This window comes from Acipenser ruthenus, chromosome 3, assembly GCF_902713425.1.
Source record: "Acipenser ruthenus chromosome 3, fAciRut3.2 maternal haplotype, whole genome shotgun sequence".
Lineage (NCBI taxonomy): Eukaryota > Metazoa > Chordata > Actinopteri > Acipenseriformes > Acipenseridae > Acipenser > Acipenser ruthenus.
Window position 1 is genome coordinate 72,121,008 of NC_081191.1, and position 24,991 is coordinate 72,145,998.

General features: G+C 35.6%; 1 protein-coding gene across 1 annotated transcript; it reads left to right on the forward strand.

Moving 5' to 3' along the window:
- Positions 1-492: 492 nt before the first annotated feature.
- On the forward strand, positions 493-24,133 carry opn7a (opsin 7, group member a). The gene is made up of 5 exons (XM_059016342.1): positions 493-580; positions 8,019-8,181; positions 13,391-13,518; positions 16,960-17,294; positions 22,930-24,133. The coding sequence occupies exons 1-5, from the start codon at positions 493-495 to the stop codon at positions 23,545-23,547; spliced, it is 1,332 nt and encodes a 443-aa protein (XP_058872325.1). The 3' UTR covers positions 23,548-24,133.
- Positions 24,134-24,991: the final 858 nt, after the last annotated feature.

Sequence of the window (24,991 nt, forward strand, 5' to 3'; positions counted from 1 at the left end):
CAACATGAGTGAAAGTAATTAGCTGTCCACTCTTATGTATACCTGCATCAACTGACCCTTAAAATGAAGTTTGGAGCTTATATTTGTAGTAAATGTGATGCAGCTGATGTTTAAACAAATAAGCTTGCTGTAGTTTGCAGTTGTGTCAGTTTACAATGAGAAATATTGCAGTCACCCACCAGTATTTTATGAGAAATCCCCAAAAAAGTTTCTTCAATCCCCTCCAGAAAGGTCTTCCTTTCATGGTATCAAATATGTGTTTAGGAATTTGCAGGTGTTTGCTTGAGCTCACGTGGGGACTGGGCCATAGGGTCCACTGCAGAGTGATAAAGAGCGTCCCGGCCAGATTTGCCAGAGTAAATATGATGCTCCCTGTCGAATCCCCATCAAAGAATCTCCACTCCAAAATGTATGATTCACCCTGAGAAGCAGTTACTTTTTCTTCACGCTGTGGCTTATGTTACAAATGATCTTTTGTTATTTTTATTTCAGATGGGAAGGTTTGCAGATAACACTACATTCCAGTCAAATATACCCAAAGCTGCTGATATTGCTGTTGCAATAGTTTATTCTGTATTTGGTAAGTAGATGTAAGTCCCAAAGTATAACCTTTATGTTTCAATTACATTTTTTTTAAAACACTAAAAAATATACGGCAGCTGTTTTGTTCTGATAATTAGTGAATGATCACATTTAAAAAATAAAAAAAAGAAATACACAATATTTTACCGTTTTTCACATATTTCTGACAAGCATTATTAATGAGTCAAATTTAAACCGTGTACTAAAGATACTGTAGCAGGATAGCGTCAGAAGTTAGACTCGGAGGCTGGAAACTGCAGTGAAAGCACTGTTACATGTTTATTTACGATGCAAGCTGGAACAAAATAAAAACAAGAACAAGCAAAACACAGAAACAAATTAACACAAGAACAAGCAAAACACAGAAACAAATTAACACAAGAACAAGCAAAACACAGAAACAAATTAACACTAGAACCGCCAAGGTTATACTCATACCTAAAACCGCCGCTAGCAGTTATTATACATTTTAAACAACATCAATATTAAAATGAAAGAAACTATTCGATACAACTCATATCAAACATCTGCACAGCCAAAATGCTGTATTTAAATCAACAATTAAACATAAAAAGGTGTATTTTCTAACTTACCACATATAAAGCACAACTTCAAAAAATGAAAAACTATAATAATCATTTCAAAAGAAACTAGTGTGTAAACAGGTATATGTACATACAAAACTGTAAAAACGAAATTATTTTTTTATTTAAAATGAAAGTAACATGTTTTCTCTTGCGTGTGTCACTTGGTGCAGCACAGAATCCAGTTTGAGCTGCAGCAGCCTGCTGCTTTGCAGTTTTCTGATTGAAATGTTTCTGCCGAAGCGCTGTGGCTAGCTTCAAGATGAAATCTCCTACTGATATTTTCCCTGGTGCATTCCTTGTACAAAACTAAGGAATTGCTGGCTGCCAGGTCCAGCAGAGATAACAAGCTTGTATATAAAAAAACAAAATAGAATATTGTAGGTTATATTCCAAATAGCAGTGTGGAGTAGTGGTTAGGGCTCTGGACTCTTGACCGGAGGGCTGTGGGTTCAATCCCAGGTGGGGGACACTGCTGCTGTACCCTTGAGCAAGGTACTTTACCTAGATTGCTCCAGTAAAAACCCAACTGTATAAATGGGTAATTGTATGTAAAAATAATGTTATATCTTGTAAATTGCCCTTGATAAGGGCATCTGCTAAGAAATAAATAATAATAAATAAAAACATGTATTGTCAAGGTGGGCAGGATTATAACTTCCTTATTTTCGTGATCCTGTCAGTGTATTTAATAAGTATAGCCAATCTCAGCTGCACTACAGATAAACCACTTCACAAGAACAGGACTCTCCACAGGCTACACAGTTGGTTTGTAATTTTGATTCAGAGTTGGGTCTGTAAAAACAGAGCAATTTAACACTAAAACAACAGAGGCGGTCATAATGACTGTTTTTGGAACTTAAATTTAAATTGAGTGTATGTGTTTAAGATATGGAGCTGTGCTTTCCTGACTTTTCCTAAATATATGACTAATTACCCTGACAAAGAAAGAATCATGCAGCTGCAAAAATTAGGGATAAAAAATACTGTCATATCTATTCTGACCAGGAGTGGTCAAATTGACTGATATATATATATATATATATATATATATATATATATATATATATATATATATATATATTATAACAATTACATTTTGCAGTATTATTTGTATTTAATCAGTCAGGACTTGTTGACACACTATATTGACACACTGTTCCTCCTTTCTACAGCAAATCTACAGCACCATGTACTGTGTGTATTAGAAATTAAATAGCAATACAACACTAACATGCCCCTTATAACATTAGGATACTTTTTCCATTACAGAATAGGTCCATTTTTTAAAATGTGTAGCCTATTTCTGTACCATTGCAAAAACAGTTTTACAATTTAGGATATAGTATGTCACTAAAATGTAAAACCTAGCTAACAATTTTATGTTGTTACATTTCATTGCCACAACATTACAACCCACTTTGTCTGTGACAAGGTTTTGATCAAATAAATTAGTGGATTCCAGGAGATGCTGTCTCACTTATATATACATATAAGTATACCTACCTACCTACCTCACTCACTCAGAAGCTCAGGAACACAACACGTTGAAATCAATACCCCAGTTAAGGGGAAATGTATCCTTATGTGTTATGCTTAAATGTAATACTTCAGGTGTTTTGTGCAACCAGCCCCTGGAGTTTATTTCTGTTAATCATAGCTCCTTCAGTATTTTGCAACAGTTTAAGTGACAGTTGTTACACTGACACAGGCTACCAGTAATAAATCAAATGCAAATACATTGTGCTGATACATTGTACACATTGTTGTATGACACCTAGATAATAAAGGATGACTTAAAATATTTTAGCATATTTTCTTATTAGCCTATTTCATCTACAATTAGCCCAAAATAGATCATAGTGCCGCATTACACGTTACAGGAACTATTGCCTACTGCAAACACTTTATAGATATAAAAACATTTTACAATTTCCAGACACTTTGTAAAACACATCTGTGAGTTTACATACCCCTTATAAATCCTGTTCTTAATTGTAGAGATTTGTGGGCAGCTTATATCTCTTTTGTTTATTGTCTTCTATTTTGTGTCAGAGTAACAAATGTCACTTAAACTGTTGCAAAATACTGAAGGCGCTGCGATTAACTGAAATAAACTCCAGGGGCTGGCTGCACAAAACACCTGAAGTATTATATTTAAGCATACACACAGTACATGGTGCTGTAGATTTTTTGACTGGAATGTAACAGCGGGAAGGAGGAACATAGTGTGTCAATATAGATATTGTTTGAGATGTTTCTGTATTGGGCCACAGCTGTGGACGGAACAGAGAGACGTAACACCAGAAGTAAAGTGTTTAGAGAGAAAGAAAAAGAACTGAGAGAAGCATGCTGTAAGTGAAGCCAACTGCTTAATAAACGTGTGTTGTTTTGTTAAAGTTAGTATCAAGTTGCCAAATCATTATTAAAAGTAAGCGGCAATGAAACACATAGAAGGAAGTTGATGTTCTTTGTTTAGTTGCAGGTTTGCTACAGGCTAAAGAACGTGAAACATACTTGCTTTGTCTCTGTTTCCTGATACATTAATACATAAATACGTGATTATTATTTGTAGTCGTAGTAGTAATAATAATAATAATAGGCTCCGGGCTTCCCCGGGTGCCTCCGGACGGGCTTTAGGACGACCAAGGTATGCATATAAACGCGTTCGTTCTAGTGTTAAGGGACGTTCACACCGAACGCGACGTGCGGCAAAAAAAAAAGTAAAAGCTATTGTTTGCAATGAAGTCATTCACACTGAAGGCGGCACGCAGGGGTGGCACTAGGGGCGGCGCGCAAAAGAGATAAAAAATTATTTTGACGCGCCGCTTCGTGGCGTACATTACCAGCAGCCAATCAGAAGAGGACATTCCAATACGTTCAATTACATAGTAAATGTTACCACAGTAATTATTATTATTATTATTATTATTATTAGTTTATTTAGCAGACGCCTTTATCCAAGGCGACTTACAGAGACTAGGGTGTGTGAACTATGCATCAGCTGCCTTTTTCTTTTTCTGCCTTTTTCTTTAACCACTGGACCACAAGAAGTAATTCATTTCAAATTTATAAAAAAACAAACAAACAAAAAAACTTTTTCTCACATTCTTCATCCCTATTTTAATATACACTATGTAAAATAAACTTCGGAAAATGTTTTTAAAGATAAAAACCGAAAATATGGAACACTAAGTATATTGCTTTACAGGCATACAAACACTTGACTAACTTTCACTAAGCTTGATGGAACACCGTTTTCACTCCACTACGTAAGGGTTTGGTCACATTCCACCCGTGAAATTAACCCCATCCCTGCCAAACTTACATTCAAAATATCCAATCTTTACACAGCGGGCTTCTGCTCTGCCACAGATACATTGCAAGCTTTTCATTGTTATTTTGCAAGCTGGTGTATTAAGTGGACATAACTTGTCTGTCATGTCCTGTCCACTTAATGTTCACACATGTATTTTATACTACTATCGTTGCAGAACAGTATCATAACATCTGATCACACTGGAGTTGCTATTGGTGTCAAACCGGTAAAACTGTATCGATACGAAACCCAGACAAGAGTATGTTTTGTGCTGGTGCAGTTGCGATATGACACCCAGTTCAGTGGCAAATAGACAGATAGCCTTTCAGTTTTCCGAGCCTTTACTTTTGCTGTGAGAGAGGTTTTTTTTTCAGCGCAAGAAACAGATTACTTTTAAAACAGGAAATATACAGAGAACTTGGATAATTAAAGAATGGAAAAATAAACACTCTTAATTTCACCACTACCAAAAAAATAAGTAAAACAAGGCAACATATTAAATTATTCCTGCAGGAGCCACTCTCCACAGCAAAGCAAAAACACTGACAACTTCAAACGCAGTGAATGCTGGAAATAATTCTGTTTAATATTTTTTATCAATAAATTCTTTATCAATGTAAATGCTAGATGGTCATTTTCTTTTTTGTTTGTTTTACAAAACAAACATTTAATTGGTTTTGAAGTAAGTTAAATTAATTTAAACAACTCATTACCCAACATTCAGAAAACAAGCTCATTATTATTATTAGCTGTAGTAGTCCTATTTAAATGTTGGAAGAATAATGTTTTATTCATCCAACCCAAAGAGCTGCAGAGCATAACACAGGTCAGGGAATAATTCTGTATTACAAAATGCATCAAGTAGACTATTAGTATTACATCTTATGTTGATATAGCACCACCTGTTAAACCATCTTTCTGTTCCAAATTCTAGGCCTATTTTACGTTTTAAACCCAACTGTCTTGTACTTTTTTTTTTTTTTTTTACAATAGTCGTGCTTAAAATTTAAATCGTCCTGTAAAGCTATAATTTCATTTAAATGTATGAAAATGAGCAGTGCTTAATTTGTAGAGAGAGGTGTGCTGGGGCGCAAACAGTGACAATACTGTTCTTAAGAACCTCACATTCAAAATCATAACAAGTTTTTTTGAAAGAGTAGGGTACTACTTGTGTTATAGGTTGGTTGGCCGTGGTATATTCCTGTCAGTGTTATAACTGGTATCGTAAGGGTAAGTATCATCATGTTTACCATAAATTAATTTGTGTACAGTAATAGCGGTTAAAAACTACTATTTTAGTTTGACTTGTTTTTTTGTGGCTCAAAAAAGTCCGGCTTCAATGCCTGTGAATTTCTAGCTTAACCTAATATATACACCATTGGTATTGCTTAACATTTTAACCGATGGCCGTGCGGAAGATGATCTTTATAGTACTGTACACCCAAAGATTGATGCCATAACAAAACAACAACTGAGAAGTGCACTTATATTTAAATCATCAATATGCTGTGACCCAGAAGTAAACGTTGATCTTCGCGTTGAAATTGCACTACCCTCAACGCCATTGTGTAAAACACTTTTTATTATGCTTTTTGAAAACAACTAAAAATTCACAGGCACCAAAGCCAAACCTTTTTTTTCAGCTACAAAAAAACAAGTCAAGCTTAAAAAAAATGTGTCCAACTAACAATAGTTTTTAACCACAATTACTGTACACAGAACTAATTTATGGTAAACATAATACTTAACATTGTGATACCAATTACAACAATGACAGAAATATACCAACTACGTTACTAAAGACTCAACTTGCTCTTTCTTAACCAGCTTCAATTTCTCCAGAAACAGGTGGAGACTGTGCTGAGGTATCTGGGGGAGTGGACTCCATCGTGATGTATTTCGTTGTGAAATGACTTCTGTTGTGTTGTGGGCTTTGTGTATTTGTGTTTCCTGCTTTTGATTTTGTGTTTTGTGCTTTTGTTTTTTTGTGTTTTTCATTTTTTTGCATTTCTCTTTTTTTATTTGTATTTTTCCATTTATATTTGTGTTTTTTTTATTTGTATTTCTGTTTTTTAATTTGCATAGTGTTTTTCAATTTGTATTTGTTTTTCGATTTGTATTTCTGTTTTTTTTATTTGTAGTTCTGTTTTTTGATTTGTATTTTTCAAATTGATTTGTGCTTTGCACTTCAGGGCCACCGTAGGTGTGTATTATAATTAGGACTATATTTTTTTCAAAGTAAAAAAATTGCTTATTTCACAACATTTTGACAGGTATTTCAAGACATTTTAGGATAAACATTTATTAAAAAGCACAAAAAATAACGTTGTCAAATTCAAAACTGATCATTTTCTCTAGAGTTACAAATCTTGTTTATTGTTATAAAAGTTATTATCTAGAAAAAAGTTTCAAATTCAATGTGGGTTGCCCAAGCAGCAATGTTATTTACCATTGATGCTATCTTCGATTTGTAAATGTACATTATTTCTTTATAATTTAATCTTTATAATAAGCTTTTGATCATGGAATTTCTCTTTAGCTGCAAACAAATAAACCGAGCAGAGCTTGTGCCCATTTAGCAATTACAATGTCATAAGAACATAAGAAAGGTTACAAACGTTTGGTTGTTAGTAGCTTATTGATCCCAGAATCTCATCAAGCAGCTTCTTGAAGAATCCCAGGGTGTCAGCTTCAACAACATTACTGGGGAGTTGGTTCCAGACCCTCACAATTCTCTTTGTAAAACAGTACCTCCTATTTTCTGTTCTGAATGCCCCTTTATCTAATCTCCATTTGTGACCCCTGGTCCTTGTTTCTTTTTTCAGGTCAAAGAAGTCCCCTGGGTCGACATTGTCTATACCTTTTATGATTCTGAATGTTTGAATCAGATCGCCGTGCAGTCTTCTTTGTTCAAGACTGAATAGGTTCAATTCATTTAGTCTGTCTACATACGACATGCCTTTTAAACCCGGGATAATTCTGGTTGCTCTTCTTTGCACTCTTTCTAGAGCAGCAATATCTTTTTTGTAACGAGGTGACCAGAACTGAACACAATATTCTAGGTGAGGTCTTACTAATGCATTGTAAACTTTTTAAATTACTTCTCTTGATTTAAATTCAACACTTCTCACAATATCTCCAAGCATCTTGTTGGTCTTTTTTATAGCTTCCCCAAATTGTCTAGATGAAGACATTTCTGAGTCAACATAAACTCCTAGGTCTTTTTCATAGTTCCCTTCTTCAATTTCGGTATCAGTAATATATTTGTCTTGCCTTGTGGATTGCTCCGGGGGGGAGTTGGGGATGGAGATCCTGTTTGAATAGTGAGGTCTGGAGGAGGTTGATGCTATGCTTTTGGGCAGAGAGATGTTGAGTGACCAGTGGAACTGTAGACCCTGCATGCATTAGCTATTTTTTATTTTTTTTATTTTGTTTAACACAAGCGACATTTATATTTATATTTAATACATAGTTGAATACATCTATTGTACATTTACTGTTATTCAAATGTTATTCCCTTTCTGTCTTTCCAGGAGTTTTCTCTTTGTTTGGAAACAGTATGCTCCTGTATGTCTCATACAAAAAAAAGAATTTGCTGAAACCGGCAGAGTTTTTCATCATCAACCTTGCCATCAGTGACCTTGGCATGACTGTGACTTTATATCCTCTAGCTATAACTTCCAGCATATCACACAGGTAGGTTCTGTGGCCTGGATTTTCCACTTCCCTTTAATAAGTTGTGTTGTATATGCCTCTTCATTTAAGTTATTTATGCCATTTTAAGGGGCATGCAATCTGAAAATTCTAGTATTTTATGAGTAAACCCCCCCTCCAAAAAAAAAACAGTTGTATACAGACAGTGGTGTAATAGCACCACATTTTAACTTTACTAATTTAAATAAGCCGTGCCTTATGATACAGCACAGTGGAAAATAGGGCCCACTGTGCTCTTATGTTTCTAATGCAGAAGCAAAATGTAACATAATTGCTCTTGAAAAATAATACTGGTAATAAAAACAGTAATAAATAGAAATTGCTATGTCAGTTTGCACAAAATAAGATGAATTTAGTTATTTCCATTAGGGCAGTGTCTTGTTAAGTTCCCTGGTTAGTACAATTACCAAAAACAATGGCTAATAATTATGCTGTAGCGACCTGAGGGACTGTAGAGGGCGCTGTGTCCTGAAGGGACTCTTCTATGTTGTTTGTCTGTTTGCTATTGAATAGGTGCATGTATTGTCTGGGATGGAACCATGCTGGGGGGGGGGGGGGGGGGTAGAATAGGGGGAGAGAGGAAGTAGCTAAATGAGGGTTAGTGAAGGGGGAAGGGGGGGGGGGTGTCCGTGTCTGTGTCTGTGGGTAAGTTTTGTGAGTTTATAGCAGTCCAGTCGGATCACCCCCCAGTGAGGAATGGTGCAGCTCCCGCGGTTGCATGGCAGCCGGGGAGAGTGATGTGCTGCAGTGATTGGTGAGTGAGTGGGTCGGGGGGTGGGCTTAGGCTGGGGGGGTATAAGGCAAGGGAATACGTCAGAGCAGGAGAGCGATGAATGAGAACGATTGAGAGCAGACAAAAAAGTACAATTGCAGTAAATAATATGAGGGTTAGCCAGAACGAGAGCTGGGTAGTATCTGTGAGAGCGACTGGAGTAGGAACAAGAATATAGGGAGTAGGTACTGATAGTCTATAGAGATAAATTATATAAGCAAGGGGGTTAATTGTTTTGGCGTGGTCTCAGTCCATAGGGACCGAGTGTTAAAGATAATAAAAATCGGATATTCCATTTGCACCTGCAATCCCTGAGTCTGTCCATTTATTCTGTTTAAAAGAAAACAAGAGACCCTGTGTCGCCACAACACATTTTAGAAGTTCATTTTTTCTATGTGAATATGTCACATGCAGCCTTAGAATACGTGTACACTTACGCTAAGTGATGTGACGAGAAGATGCGTATGAAAATTTGGGTTCATAAAGAATCAATTCAATCTAAAGCAAAATTTTAAAAAAACTGCACGATGTGGACACCTGACCAAGACACAGTGTCAAAACGTGTTGTGGTGCACAGCTATCTGTTTATATGCTGCTTTTGTTTTTATCAATAAAATGCAATAAGTTTTAATAAGTAATTTGCAGTGGTCATGTTCTTATAAATAGAAGTTATATGATGAGTGTGCAACCAAGACATCTCTAAAAGGTCTACCATCAAGCTACAAGCCTTTGCCAACAGCAATAAGTATTTGGATCTTTATTGATACTTTTTTAAATAAAGCCATCTATCTATCTATCTATCTATCTATCTATATTATTTTTATTTATATCTTAGCAGACCCCCTTATCCGGGGCGACTTACAATTGTTACAAGATATCACATTATTTTTTACATACAATTACATTATTTTGTACACATTATTTTTACATATAATTACCCATTTATACAGCTGGGTTTTTACTGGAGCAATCTAGGTAAAGTACCTTGCTCAAGGGTACAGCAGCAGTGTCCCCCACGTGGGATTGAAACCACAACCCTCTGGTCAAGGGTCCAGAGCCCTGACCACTACTCCACACTGCTGCCCTATATATATGGTTGGGAATTCTGGACTGTGATTGGCTAAAACCTCATCATAGGAGCAAAAAGAGACTTGCCCTAACATCCTGACACCACTGGGTAATAGTCTCCGTCATGTGATTGGTTCACATCACTGTCAGTCCCACCCCTTTTCAAAGGAACGCCTTTCATCTTCACTCCTAACAACGAGAAAATAGTGAAATGTCAAAAAAAAGGATTTAAGAACCAGAGTAATATGTTGTAAATGACGTGTGCGAGTCAGTACTCTGGCTGCAGCATTTTGAAACAGAGCCGATGTAATTTAAAATCGGGAAGGCCAGCAAACAAAGCATTACAATAATCTAATCGAGACATAACAAAAACATGAACCAACATCTCAGCATCTTTATCAAATAGAATGGGTCTCAATATGAAAATGTTCCTCATGATAAAATGAGGCCTTTATAACAGAGCTAATGTAGGTGTCTAAACACAGTTCTGAATCCACAGGAATTCCTTAGTTTTTCACAGTATTAGATGGGAGTCAAAAGATTACCATCAAAGGAGATTTCAATATGGGGTGATTCAGCTAAACTATGTCTGGAGCCCACTAATAGCACCTCTGTCTTACTGGGATAATATATAGTAGAAACATTATATATTTGAGGAACTCCACACTTCACATCACCTGTCTCAGAAGAACACTGACCCAAAGAGACACATTGGCATCGATGTAATAAATAAAAGTGGAACCATTGCAAAGCAATGCATGTAATGCCATTATCATTCTGTAATCTTGCCAGTAAGATGGTCCACAGTGTCAAAAGCAGCAGGTGACAGATCTATAATAAAGATATCAATAGATTAAAAAAAATACATTTTGTTTAAATATTTGTCTAGTTTGTTACAGTTTTACCTCAGAATGTGTTATAGCTTTAGAATCTTAAAAGACAGAACGATACTGTGCAAAAAGCTGTAACAACAAATTAAAAAATGTATAATAATAATAATTTAAAAAAAAAGAACTATGTGAAAATATGTTCAACAATTTTTTTTTTTTTTTACCTGGTTCCAACAAACCAGCTTGCCTTTTCAAAGGCTTTGAAACACAGTAGTAGTGGGTGGGGTATCAATAGTACTGTTACAGTAAGAACTTGGTTACAGTAATTCTAAGATTATCTAGATCAGTGTTCCCCAGCCCTGGTCCTGGGGACCCAGTGTGTCTTCTGGTTTTCATTCCAACTAACTAAGCTTTCAATTACTTAACTAGACCCTTAATTAAACTGATCATTTGCTTAATTAGACCTTTTTAATTGTTTCCAGCTCTTAAACAGTTGCAGAGTTCAAGTTACTTATAAAATGTTATAGTTAACTTGAAAAAGGTCTAATTAAGCAAATTGTCAGTTCAATCAAGGGTCTATTTAAGTAATTGAGAGCTCAGTTGGAATGAAAACCAGCAGACACAGTGGGTCCCCAGGACCAGAGTTGAGAAACACTGATCTAGATCAAATGTGGTTAATGCTAGAATTATCGTGGATAACCCTAGTTTTAACCTACTTCTAACAGAAACTAGTTCTTAAAATCTGTCCATACATTGAACATCTTTTAACCCCTTTTATCCCCTTTTCCCCTTCCCCTCCAGATCAGACTCATTTCACAAACCTATAAATACATAAAATGATTGAATTGAGAGATCACTCAGAATGGCTAGTTTACATTCTAATAAAAGTAGATTAACCAGCATTAATCTCACAGCTGAAACTATTTATTCAAACCAATGCACATGAATAATGAAGTCAGAGTGAGCTAGAAAACAAGTCTATGTATATTAGTTAACTACAATTATGTTTTAAGTACCTTTATAGTGACCTTGGCTTGGTCTTACAGTATGTTTCATGCCCCATAAATCATGATTTTACACAGGATTTCTAAAAGTCAGGTAAAGGACTTTGTGACACATTTTGGTAGCCGCTGTTAATAACACAGTCAGCGCTTGTAGATAGATCTACATTTTCTCAAATGTGCTTTTTATGGAAACCCAGATGAGAGTAAAAGCACATTTCTCCTTCTACATGATTTGGAAGAGGTAATAACATACTGTAACAATATATTGATACTTTTTCTGAATTTTTTTTCCCCAAAAACTACCAAAATTAATCATGCTGAATCAGGATGTGATCATTCAAAATATAACAATTATCATATGCAATGACATTATTTAGAATTAAGGAATGTTGTCATGCCTTTTGTAATGTGAGATATTGGCTATATTATAATGTATATGTGCAGACGACCCCATTCACTAAGCAGATTTTTTGTACTACCCCTGAATGATTTAGACTGCTAAATACACTGATAAAACAGCTTGGAAAAATAGCAACCTCTGATTGGTTAAACAGCATCACATGAAAAATAGCATACTAATGATCTGCTCCACACTGTATAAATCAACACGCACCACATTATAAATTCCATCACAAAATTCTATGACAAACTGCCATTGTATTTATTAGTTATAAAACCACTACCACAAAATGTCCACCCATTTTCTTTCATATATTTGAAGATGAAACTCCAGAGAACTGGTACAGCACCAGCTTTTCCCAGTGAAGACAGTAGTCCACCTGAATAAAAGAAGAAAAAAATACTAATAAAAAATACAACATGGGTTGTTAATGTATTTAAAGACTGACTTAAAGAAAATATATGGACATTCATTTTAAGGAAATAAGTCACCAGCATTCTGAGGGAATTTAATGCCAGTGCGAGTAGTTTAATTGGCGACCAGTATTCAGTCTCCAGTTTTTTAACGCTGAGAGCTGGAATAAATAGATTTTTTTACAGTAGAAGTTTTAACATCTCTGTTGACAGCGAGTTTAAGACCAGCAATAATGTCTTCATGTCAGTCATGAAAACTTAAGAAAAGCTGGTAAAGACAAGGCCAAACACCTCCTGCATTACCAACCTGGATTTGAAGTGCCTGCGGGACACATCTGAAGCACTTTTACTGGACACCGTGGTCGGATTGGTGCGTAATGCGAAATTTCACAATAAATGGAAATGTGCCGTTTAACAAGTGTTAATTCTGCCTTTACAATGGCCACAGCTGAAGATGTCATGGGGAAATACTTTATTAGAGTATACTTCGTTCATTACGTCAGCACAGTATATAATAATAATAAAACCAACACAAAGGGGGCTTAGAATCTTTGGGGGGCAACAGTTCTGGACCCCGATTGCTTTCTAGCTCTAAAGGGCTGGGTTCTGCGTAATAAGAAAGAGGGGATCCTCGGCCATGTTGACAGACATACTGTAAACCATCCAGCAATGTATTTTAAATGTGTGGAAATGTCTTTTTACAGGTGGCTCTATGGAAAAACAATATGCTTAATCTATGCATTCTGTGGGGTGTTATTTGGAATATGCAGTCTATCCACACTAACCTTACTTAGCACTGTGTGCTGCATGAAAGTGTGCTACCCCATATACGGTAAGTAAACATGTACATATTATACTGTAGGACTGGAAGCAGCAGCAGCACAAATGTAAACAAAATAATAGCAAAAAATTTAGTTTAGAAATTAAAATGAAAGATAGAACTAATATTGTAAATCTCTAAGCCAATCAAGTTTCATTATTCTAACAAAGGATACCATCTAAAGCTATCAGAATAAATTAAACTTCATGACAAAATATTTCCTCTTTAAAAAATGTAATTATACAAAAACTATTTCTGGTTCTATAATAGCATTAATGTGCTCTGCAGCTTCCATTACCTGCAGACATTTGATCTCTCATTAAGTACCCTTGCTTTTCACTTGGAACACTTAACTGGCATTGCTGTAAGTTAAGTGGAAATTAATGGCTGCTGTGTCTGACATTAATTGTTAAAGTGCTAATTACAAGAAATAAACAAATCTCCAAAGTTAAAATGCAATAGAACTATGATCACCATTAATTACTGGTCGCACATTGAAACAACCTATAACCAATACAAAAAATGTTACTCATAATTAGCCACTGAAGCTGTTATCTCCTTTCTATCTGAATAGCTTTTTCTTTTGTTCAAATCGTCTTATTTAAAAGGAAAGCCAATTCAAAGATGTGGACGTTAATGATGATAAGTGCAACTGGAAACAATGGAGGAGTTTCCATGTGTGATCTAATTTTTCTCGAGACATTGTGCTTGAGCCAAGTGAAAAATGATCCTATACATTTCGGGTTTCAATTGGCTCAGTTTATGTTACTTGAGAAGACCCTTGTTTCACTTGACGTCATGCAAATGAAGGGGAAAGAAGGAGGTAAATATACAGATTAGCCATGTGTAGCATTCTCGTGCTGTTTTCGCAGACAGCTTGGGAAAATGTGGTTTCGATGTACAGAGAACAGGTACACGAGAGAATCTCACATAGAAATCCATAGTTGTTAGGTGAAACTCTAAAGCACAGTGTTAAGCTCATGTAATAAAGCTATGATTTGTAAATGCCTCGTGCCTTGTTTAATGATATGTTTTACTGCTCTGCCCAGGTGGCATGTCGTTAGTACTGAATAGTAGCAATAATTAACCCAGAGTTATATAATGAAACTGTCCAACCCAGCTATTGCAATCTGTGCAAGACACCTTCCACGTATGCTCCCAAGGCTGTCTGGATTGGACATTTGCAGTGGACATTTTCATATGAAATGTAGGTTTCCATGTGAAAATGGTTGTGGATTTCCCGTGTTTTACGTCATGCTCACGAGTAAATGAGATAATGAGTAAATAACCACACATGGAAACTCCCCCAATGACTCAAATAGGGAATACTACTATGTTCAATCTTGTGTGTTATACCCACATATGGATAAATGGACTTATAATATAGGTCAAACAGTTACCCATTTATTTGCAACCAAAAAAAAAACAAAAAACACACCTGCCATAAAACTTTCATTGGGTGTAGAGTCATCATAACTGACATGTCCTGCACCTTATTGAGTTGTTTTAGAAGGATATATATCCATTTCTCAATTATTTTAGACTATGCCTTTAAGGAGGTTTTTGGTGAGAGCCAAACGCTGTTCACCAGATAAGCCCATACAGTCATCACTGTTTGAGACTGTTCCTCAAGAAAAACAATAATTTAATTTGTGCATGATCTGTTTACATAATACATTTTTTACAACAGTATTGTGCAACATATTTACAAAGACAAAATGTAAGCTACATATCAGTTTCAAATTGTTTGTCCAACTCTTTTAACATGTTGCTTGATATTATGTCAAAACCAATACTAGGTGAAGAGACATTTTCAGTCCTTACAATTCCATCTGCCAGTATTAGATATGTGTCTCATCACACCCTCAAAAACCTGTTACGAAAGAAGGGTGTGTTTCAATAGAATGCTCTATGACTTTATTACAGCTTTCAGATTTTGTTTACAATTATACAATATTTTCTATTTTATGTGTGTACGATATTCTTGTGCATGTGGGGATAAATGTACTTTTTGTTAAAGCAAAAAAAGTTTCATAGCTTTTGTAATATTGTTTGCTTTATTTTGTACATCTCTCTAATCTATAATATCTGTATTACAGGGACTTGCTGTACATTAGTGTTTTCACTAAGCTAATAACACTTTGTTATCTCTGTCAACACATAACTTGTGTATTTCCTGTTTAAATAAATACAAATCATTTTACAAATAAGCAAATACCGTAAAAATCGTTGTATAGGTCACACTGGTGTAAAAGTTGCTCCCCCCTTTTTGAGACTTCAGTTTTAGGAAAACACCTTTTTTGTGTTTAAAATACTTTTTTTACAATGTATTTTTTTCCTACATGCTCAGCACCGATATATAAAGAAAAATAACCCTTGTTTGCAACATTTTATTCCATTAATAATTTGACAGTGTTGTTTTTCGTTTTTTAGTTAAACTGCTAATGGAAACGTTTTCAAAATAATTGGTTCAAGTAAATTTAAGTGCAGTATCAAAATACATCAACATATAGATAAAACACTGCTACTGTAAATCCCAAACTACTGACAAATGGTACTTGAATGGATTTAAAAAATAATAATTAACAGTGAACCAGTACAGTAAGTAAAATCTAATTATACATCCTAAATCACATCTGTATTAACCTATATTCTTTTGCCATATTTAAATTTATCTTTGTTTCATCTCGTCACGTACTGTTTTTTCAGTATTGCAATTGCCATGCTTTTCAGCAAATTCAACAACTCACAATTTCAAACCTGTTAAGCATTTTTGTTTTTTGTCTGACTCCTACGTTACCCAGTCTCAAAGACACCTGCATTATAATACTGCATTGCAATTACAACGAACGGAAGATTTGATAAGTTTACTCAGCTTTCTAACCAATAGCTGTTTGCTATAGATCCCAGGGGCGGGTTCTGAATGTTGACAAACCAATGGTTTGGGAGGGTGGGAATAAGGAAATTCATACAGCTGGACAGCTATTGTCTTAAGTAGCTATTTTTTTTATCTCCACTTACACACGTCAAGGTCGATAGAAGGTCAGTCGAGTCTAAAAGGTTTGTTTAACATTCAGAATGACTAAGGGTATTGAGATAACTAATTAAAACTTTTAATTAGAACAGTGGTTTTGTGTTTCTACATAGCAACATGACCTGAATGCCATAGATCCTGAAAAAATAATTGGGTTGTTGACAGTTAAGTTTGCATGAGCCATAACCGTGGCTGTAGTAATCCCATTGTGGCACTGGTACAGTAGTTTAATATTAGACACACCGGCGCATACGTCGCACCGGTGTATTAGTCGCTCCCCCCTTCTTAGGGCCCCTCAAAAATGACTAGAAAATCGACTTATACAACGGTTTTTAGAGAGCATGTGATCTCTGTATATATACAGCTGGCAAAATGCACTTCACAAAATGTTTACTATATTTGTTCTTTTCAATTTCCAGGGAATAGATTTAATTATGATCATGGACGTTTGCTAATTGCCTGTGCCTGGGCCTTTGCAATGGTATTCGCTTGTTCACCTTTGGCCCACTGGGGTAATTATGGGCCTGAACCATATGGAACAGCTTGCTGCATTGACTGGAAAGCCTCTAGCATGGAGGCTGTCGCAAAGTCATACACTGTGGCTCTTTTTATATTCTGTTTCTTCATCCCTTGTGGAATAATTATTACTTCTTACACTCAAATATTGATAACTGTGAAAGAATCCAGAAAAGCAGTGGAAAAGCACATTTCTGCAGCAACAAGAATGGGCAATGTCCAGACCATCATTGTTAAGGTAAGTGGTATCATTAATTTACCTACCTGATAGTTTATAGTATTGTACAGTATTCTTTTTCTTGATTTACCAGACTTAATTTAAGACTAGAACGACCAAGGCAGTCATTTTGACCGTTTTTGGAATTTAAATTTAAATTGTGGTGCGTGTGTTTAAGATACAGAGCTGTGCTTTCCTTACTTTTCCTAAATTTATGTACTAATTACCCTGGCAAAGAAAGAATCGCGTAGCTGCAAAAATTTGCAAGATAAAATACTGTCATACCTGTTCCAACCAGGAGCGGTCAAATTGACTGCTACATATAAAACATATTATAACAATTAAATGTTGCAGTATTATTTGTATTTATCAGTCGGGACTTGCCGCCATGTATTGAAGTTTGATTATATCGGTCTGCATTCCTCAAGTAAGCGGTCTTCTGACATTTCTATTGTTTCAATGAGCCTCCTGATAGCCCATCAAGCAGCCTTGACAGCTCACGGTGCCCGGCTGTCTGTCTGCACTCTGGTTACTATAAGTCACTCGTTTTTCTAAGAAATTAATTGTTGTCCCAATACACATTGAAAATGGATCGCAGAAGACACATTACAGCAAAGCAATATTTGGAATTACTGCAAATTTTACCAAACAATGATTCTGATGCAGAAGAGACGGACAATGATGAATCTGGCTCTGAAGCAGACTTGGTTTGCGAAGATGAATCTTCCAACACCAAGGTCACAGGAGATCCCGTTGGAGAAAAAGCAATCCTGTGGCAGCCCTTGCAAGGATGCCAGCCACTTCACCTGCATCAGCCCCTGCACCTGATCCAGCCGCTACTTCACCTGAGTCAGCCACTTCTCCATCGGTAGCACCAGCACCACCTGGCACTCAAGAGGCTGGTAATGATGGCACTGTTTGGAACACTATAAATCCAGGTAGAAGGGGTGAACATAATATTTCGAGGGAAGTTACATTTATATCTTCGTAAGCAACTGGTGATTCCCCTCCCATTTGTCTTACTTCTGTCCAATGATAGGGGTTTCCACTCTACCATTGCACACTCCCTCTGTGGGGGAAAGGGGGGGGGGGGGGGTTGAGCTCTGTCCATGACACATTGCATACCACATTGTACATAGCAGGGTGCATCCATCTTGTCTTTCATTTCTCCTCCCCCATCTCACACTATCTCTGCTAATCTCCTGCCTTTTGGCGTTTAGCTCAGACACCCATCTGTGACTTTGAGTCGTGTTAGGCTATGCAAATCTGCACGTAGCTGGTTTTGCCGATGTGACATGAAAAAACTCGAAACGTACACAATACTGTATAGAAACTTAATATAAAAGCATATTAAAGCAACTGAATTAGTAAACATGTTAAAACAACTTAACTATAAAAGCACACTGAAACACAATGTAAACATAATGACAAACTTATCAATCAATAATCTGTTATGTGATTAATACCTTACGCATAAAGCTATTACTATGGTTGCGTATATGCGCTTTGTTATGTAGGTAATATAAATTCATTTATTTAAAAAAATGTTGATACTTATTTACATCGTTTCAGTTTTCACAGTTTTGTATGTACATGATATACATGTATTTACCAAAATGTGACTTTGTAAACAATTGTAAATGAAGCCCATTCTGTTCAAATGTTTATTTATTCATGTCATTTCGATTACAGTATGTCCATGTATAAACGCATAACTTCGGTTGCATATGTTATGTTCGCTTTGTTATGTAGGCAAAATAAACCTTCATAGTTTTCCACTTCACTTTTTCCAATGTCCTGTAGTGACATTTGTATCCTGAATGTTGGAGCAGATCCTTGAATGTCCCGCAGCATCATTTCCAAATTACAACAGATTTTCTATTGTATCCGTTGAGATGGTTTATTAATCTGGCACACAGCAGAGCTGTACAGTTTCGTTAATGTGATTTTTTTTGTATAAAATACAAATAATAATTATGAAATAATTAATTTTTATTTCTTAAGAATATTGTAAAAATTGTAGTTTTGGGCTAATTTCATGATTTATGCGCAGCCCATCAAATCACGATTTACACAGGGCCTTACTTATGAGTCAAATGACAATAATTTGAAATGTTGAATAAATGGTGTTGCATAATGGTGACTCTAAACCCCTCGTAATGTATGCTTATTTTTTCCTATTTGGTCAAAGAAGCTTGTCGGGGCAACTTACAGCAGATCTCAGTTGTTAATAAAGAACTGATTAGTACAGCCTTTAGTTATAGTAGAAGTTGCGCAAGGTTACATCACAAACGGGATCTTCACCGCTGAAGTCTCATGAATATAAGGTATGGCTTTTTGGTCAAGGAGCGGCTTTTTATTGTGAGATGGCAGTGCACCAAGTTGTACAGTGTTTTGGCCATGCACTGATTATAGCATGAGGAATGTGCTTGGTATGCATGTGCTATTCTCACGACAATGGAGAGAGAATGTAGAGTTTCTAAACTGTGTAGAAATCATATGTGAGAAAATGACCAATTTCTATGATTTTTTTTTTGGTTTTCAGCAGCCATCACTGTATTCAGACCCTATGTGTGAATTCTTTGTTGATTTCTGTGACCAAAAACATTTCAGAAACCTGGAGGTACTAACTGAATACTGTTGCCTACAGTATGTATATAAGGTGTATAAGCTGATATCAGCACCACTGTCACTAGTGTGTGTAACAGGTGTTTATTCTCCCTCTAAGTGTAAAAAATACTGACATGTGCTAAAAATTACATCATAATGTTAAACATACACATTTTTTTCTTAGGAGCTGAGTTAGTCAAGATGTGATTTAGGTGACTGTAATTTTTTTGACTATTTCAGACTTGTTTGTTGTTTCTTCTGGCTTGAGATTGTTCTCTCTACAATGTTGTTTACTGTATTTGTAGCTTTGAAATCAGCCATCATATAGTGGGAGTGAAATATAGTCAATAATCTACGGTGTAAATTTAGCAATCACATTACAATTACATGATGACATTGGTACGGAATACAGATTTTCAAAAAGTCATAGATTTCCCCCGACAGAAAGTAAGAAATATATTTTATATTTGTGGCAGTGCATTTCTTCTGATTTAGTTTTATTTTAAATTTACAGCACAGCCACAAGAAAAAAAAAAAAAAAACCTCAATTCGATCAGTTCCGGAGACATCATCATCTCCATACGTGCTCATTAGAATGCTTTTATTTCTTCCTAGCCGCACAATTTAAAAGTGCCTATGTTGCAAGTTTCAGAACCAATAGGTAGGGCTGCATTTTTTTTACAGTGAAAATGTATTATTTCATGGCATATCACAGTCTAAAAATAAGTATTTCAAGATATTTACTATTAATCAGAATTAAGGTGATTTGTATCCCCAAATTGTTTGGATGAAAACATGCTGTCTGTCTGCATCTCAGCTTTGTGTATTAAATTGGGCTCTTGAAGTATCATGTTGACCATAGTCTTTAAAGTTACTGACCAATATTTTGGGTTTTTAACAAAACACATTCATTATACATTAATACTGTAGATGTCTGTTGTGTTGCACATGTTCCTGCAATATCTTTTTCAACATATCAGGTTGAAAATCTGTTTTGAAAATGTATTTTCGTCTGACATTGGGTTCTTGTCAGCTCCTGTTTCTCATGCTGTATGCCTCCCTCATGGAGCTTTTGGTTTGTTTGTCTGCCATCTTTACCAGGTTCCTTTCAACATTTTCTTGGGTAAGTGGATTTCTGTTTAGTGTACTGTGTGAAAACTGTGTATTGTGTTTTGATGACAGACATGAATATTTATGTTGGAAGTATGTTAAGTATGAATATTTATGTTTATGTTGGTTTCCCTGTACATAGCGGTTTCAGACTTATGTCGTTGGTGGTGGATATTATGGTGCATCAAGACATTTTCATCATAAGTACATGATGTCAAAAGAAAACTGACATATAAATAAAAATATTTAAAAAAATGTGTTTATGTAAAATATATTGCAGTAATATGTAATCCACAGCAGGCAGAAATGTTAAGTAATATGTTGAATAAAAATGAAGTTTTAAGAAAATAATAAAAACGTTATAATTTGTAAATATTTTAAAAAGTATACATTAAGACTAGAACTGCCACAGCAGTCATTTTGATGGTTTGAGGTTTTCAAATTTAAATTACTCTGCACGTCTGAAAGGTATGCGGTTGTCCGTTTATGACTTTTCCTTATGTATTCATGTATTAAATACCCTGATGACGTTTGAAAGGCAGGAACACGAAAATAAGGATGTTATAATCTCACCCACCCAGAACTGCCAAAGCAGTCATTTTGACTGCCTTGTACAATACATGTTTTTATTTTGAATATACCCTGTTGTTATCTGTACTGGACCTGGCAGCCATCAATTCCTTTGTTTTGTACAAGGATTGCACCCGGGAAAATATCCGTAGGAGATTTCATCTTGAAGTTAGCCACTGCGCTTCGGAGGAAACATTTCGATCAGAAAACCGCAAAGCATTAGAGTGCTGCAGCTCAACCTGGATTCAGTGCTGCACCGAGTGACACACACAAGAGAAAACATATGTTACTTTTGTTTTAAATTAAAAAATAATTTTGTTTTTACAGTTTTGTATGTACATATACCTGTTTACACCTGTTTACACACTAGTTTCTTTTGAAATGTTTATTATAGTTTTTAATTTTTTGAAGTAGTTCTTTATATGTGGTAAGAGTCCCGCTTTATTTGTAAATTTTTAGCTAAGGGTTAAGGTTAGGGTTAATAAACTGATTTAATTTGCTAAACATTACTACAGGATCAATTTGAACCGATTTCAAGCATATGATCGACTGGGTATTGATCATCCATTGGGCTCTGGTGTTTGACTGATCATTCATTGGGCTCTGGTGTTTGATTGATCATCCATAGGGCTCTGGTGTTTGCAGTTAACAGAAAATAAATAATGTACATTAACATGTTTAATAGCTGTTTGTTAACAGTTAATAAACAAAAAAAAATGGCCCTTAAAATAAAGCGTGACCGTGGTAAGTTAGAAAATAAACCCTTTTATGTTTAATTGTTCATTTAAATACAGCATTTTGGCTGTGCAGATGTTTGATATGATGCGCTTGAATAAAACTTTTGAGTTGTATCCAATAGTTTGTCTTTCATTTTAATATTGATGTTGTTTAAAATGTAACCATCATAATGACTGCCTGCGGTGGTTTTAGGTATGAGTATAACCGCGGCGGTTCTAGTGTTAAAGAACAGTTATCTAATTTCTGCTGTAACTTACCTTTTTAGGATGAGTTTTATATAGTTTGTGATAAGGTGCTCTCTGTGTTTAAACAGTATTTGCATGTCCAAGACATCTGTAACACATTCTAGGTCAGCCAAAGTATATAAATAGTAGTTAGAGTCGACACCAACCTTTTGTATTACTATCAGTGTACTGTAGCTGTTCACTGGCTCTTACTAGTACAAAGACACAGATCTAATCTGTATTACATATATCAAAGGGTGGCAACTTAATCTGAAGTGCCTGCATCATTGAACAGATCATAAAAAGGTAAGGGAACAGTAAAAGCAGATGTAATTCGAAGCTATTTAATGAGAACACAGTTGTCTACATACTGTGTTCTTATATTGTTCTTTTGTTTTTTTCAGATCAGTGTTGCAGTTTGCATTGGGTTCGTCACAGCTTGGACTCCTTATGCCGTGGTGGCCATGTGGGCAGCTTTTGGTTGCATGGACAACATCCCTCCGATAGCTTTTGCAGTGCCAGCTGTGTTTGCTAAATCCTCCACGCTCTATAATCCTCTCATCTACCTATTGCTGAAGCCTAACTTCAGAAACGTGGTCTGCAAGTATTTTGGAACGTTTCAGCAGATGTGTTTGAGGAACTGTTTATGTGTAAAGACATTACAGAACTGTAACTACAGAACAGCTGTTGAGGTCAGTTTGAAGTCATTAAAAAGAAAAATCGGTTCAAGCACAAACTCTGTGCAATCTGGACATGGATGTACATACTGTACATGTGAAAGGTGCAATGACCCCTTTGAATGTTTTAAAAACTACCCAAAAAGCTGCCAAGAAAACATTAACACTCTGCAATTCACTCCTCAGGAAAGTACTTCACCAGAGCCTAAACAGCAACCAAAAATGAGACAAACTGCAAAGAAATCTGTAAGAGTTATCATCCGAGGTCAAACATGTTCAGAACTTGACAGTTTGGAGATAACTTTAGAAACAGTGCCAGTACATGCAATAGCTGTTATGCCATAAGGTTGTTTTTGACAGTTTTTTCAGTGATATTTATTTATTATTACCGCATTCCTTCAAATTTAAGACACACTTTTTAAACCATTTTTTTGTTCTCAAAAATGGCCTGCCTCTTAAATTTGAGTATAATGATGTGTGTATTAAAATCTGCAACAAAAGATATGATTTGACAGCAACGTGACTGGCTGCTGAGAAAAGATGAACAAAGACGTCACTGCCCGATCTCCATGACATATAGGCAGCCATTTTCAAAGAAGCATCATTAGTTTCCTGAGGAATTTGAGGAGAAGCTTGTACAATTCCAGCGTTTCATTATTAGGCTCTGTTCTAACAAAACAGTATCAGCTTGGACAGATCGGAATCCCAAGCAATACTGTACCACTGTTATCAAATTGGAAGAAAAACAGGTGCGAGAAATCATGACTGGAAATGAGAAGCAGCACATAACTGTAATGCTCTGTGCGACATCAGACAGCCGCAAACTGCTTCCATATGCGTAACTGAGGTTGTGTATTTTTAAATGCATATTTATTTGATGTTTTTATTTTTTTCTCAAACTGAGGGTGGGAAATTTGGGCTGCGTCTTAAATTCCAAGGAATACGGTATTATTTATTTACTTATTTTTCAATGTATTTTACATGATTGAAAAATGAAAAAAAGTGTCTATATTTGCTTAAATAAGTTACTGGTTATTATTTACTTAACTGTTATGGGCATTAATTTTCAACCTTACAACATTCATGATATGTAAGCCTACAATGCCTATGTTTACAGTGGCTTTTAGCAAACCAGACTGGTACGTTACCTTCACATAACTTATGTGATGTATTTATAAAAAGTGGTACAACCCAAAGGGGGGTCCTGGCAGTTTTGGCTTCATAAACAGCATGCCATACAATTCATTTTGTCATATAATATGGACAAGAACAGTTCTCCATATAACTGTAGCTATCTTTCCATAAAACTTTTTTTATGCACTAATACATATAATAAAAAAGCTAGACAACTGTGATGGAAACAGGCTACTGTTTTCAGTCACATGGTTGTATTTAGATGGTAAACGCAGCACATTTTCGGAGGGGCACTTAAAAAACACTTAATGTCAATCAAATCTACAGCTGTGGCCAGAAGTTTTGCATCACCTAGAATTTTAGGATTGAGAGACAATAAAAAAAGAAACTACATGGACATAATTTAGATCTTTTATTTAACACCATTTAATTAAAGACACTACAAAATGATTTCACACAAGTGTACCGATTGCCATAACAGTAGTACAGTGGCTCATGTTACATTTCGATATGTCACGTTTTTCAATTTTTGGTAGTTTTTTGTTAAGTATATGGAAAACTATAATGCGGTATGTAATTCAATATGTTAACGTAACATTATTTTTCATTCGACTTTAAGAAGCAAAATTGGTTCATTCTGTAGGGTGCTGCAAAA

Coding starts and splice junctions, on each gene's coding strand:
- opn7a (XM_059016342.1), top strand. CDS start 493: ATGGGAAGGTTTGCAGATAACACTACATTCCAGTCAAATATACCCAAA. Junction 581..8,018: donor AATAGTTTATTCTGTATTTG/GTAAGTAGATGT, acceptor CTGTCTTTCCAG/GAGTTTTCTCTTTGTTTGGA. Junction 8,182..13,390: donor ACTTCCAGCATATCACACAG/GTAGGTTCTGTG, acceptor GTCTTTTTACAG/GTGGCTCTATGGAAAAACAA.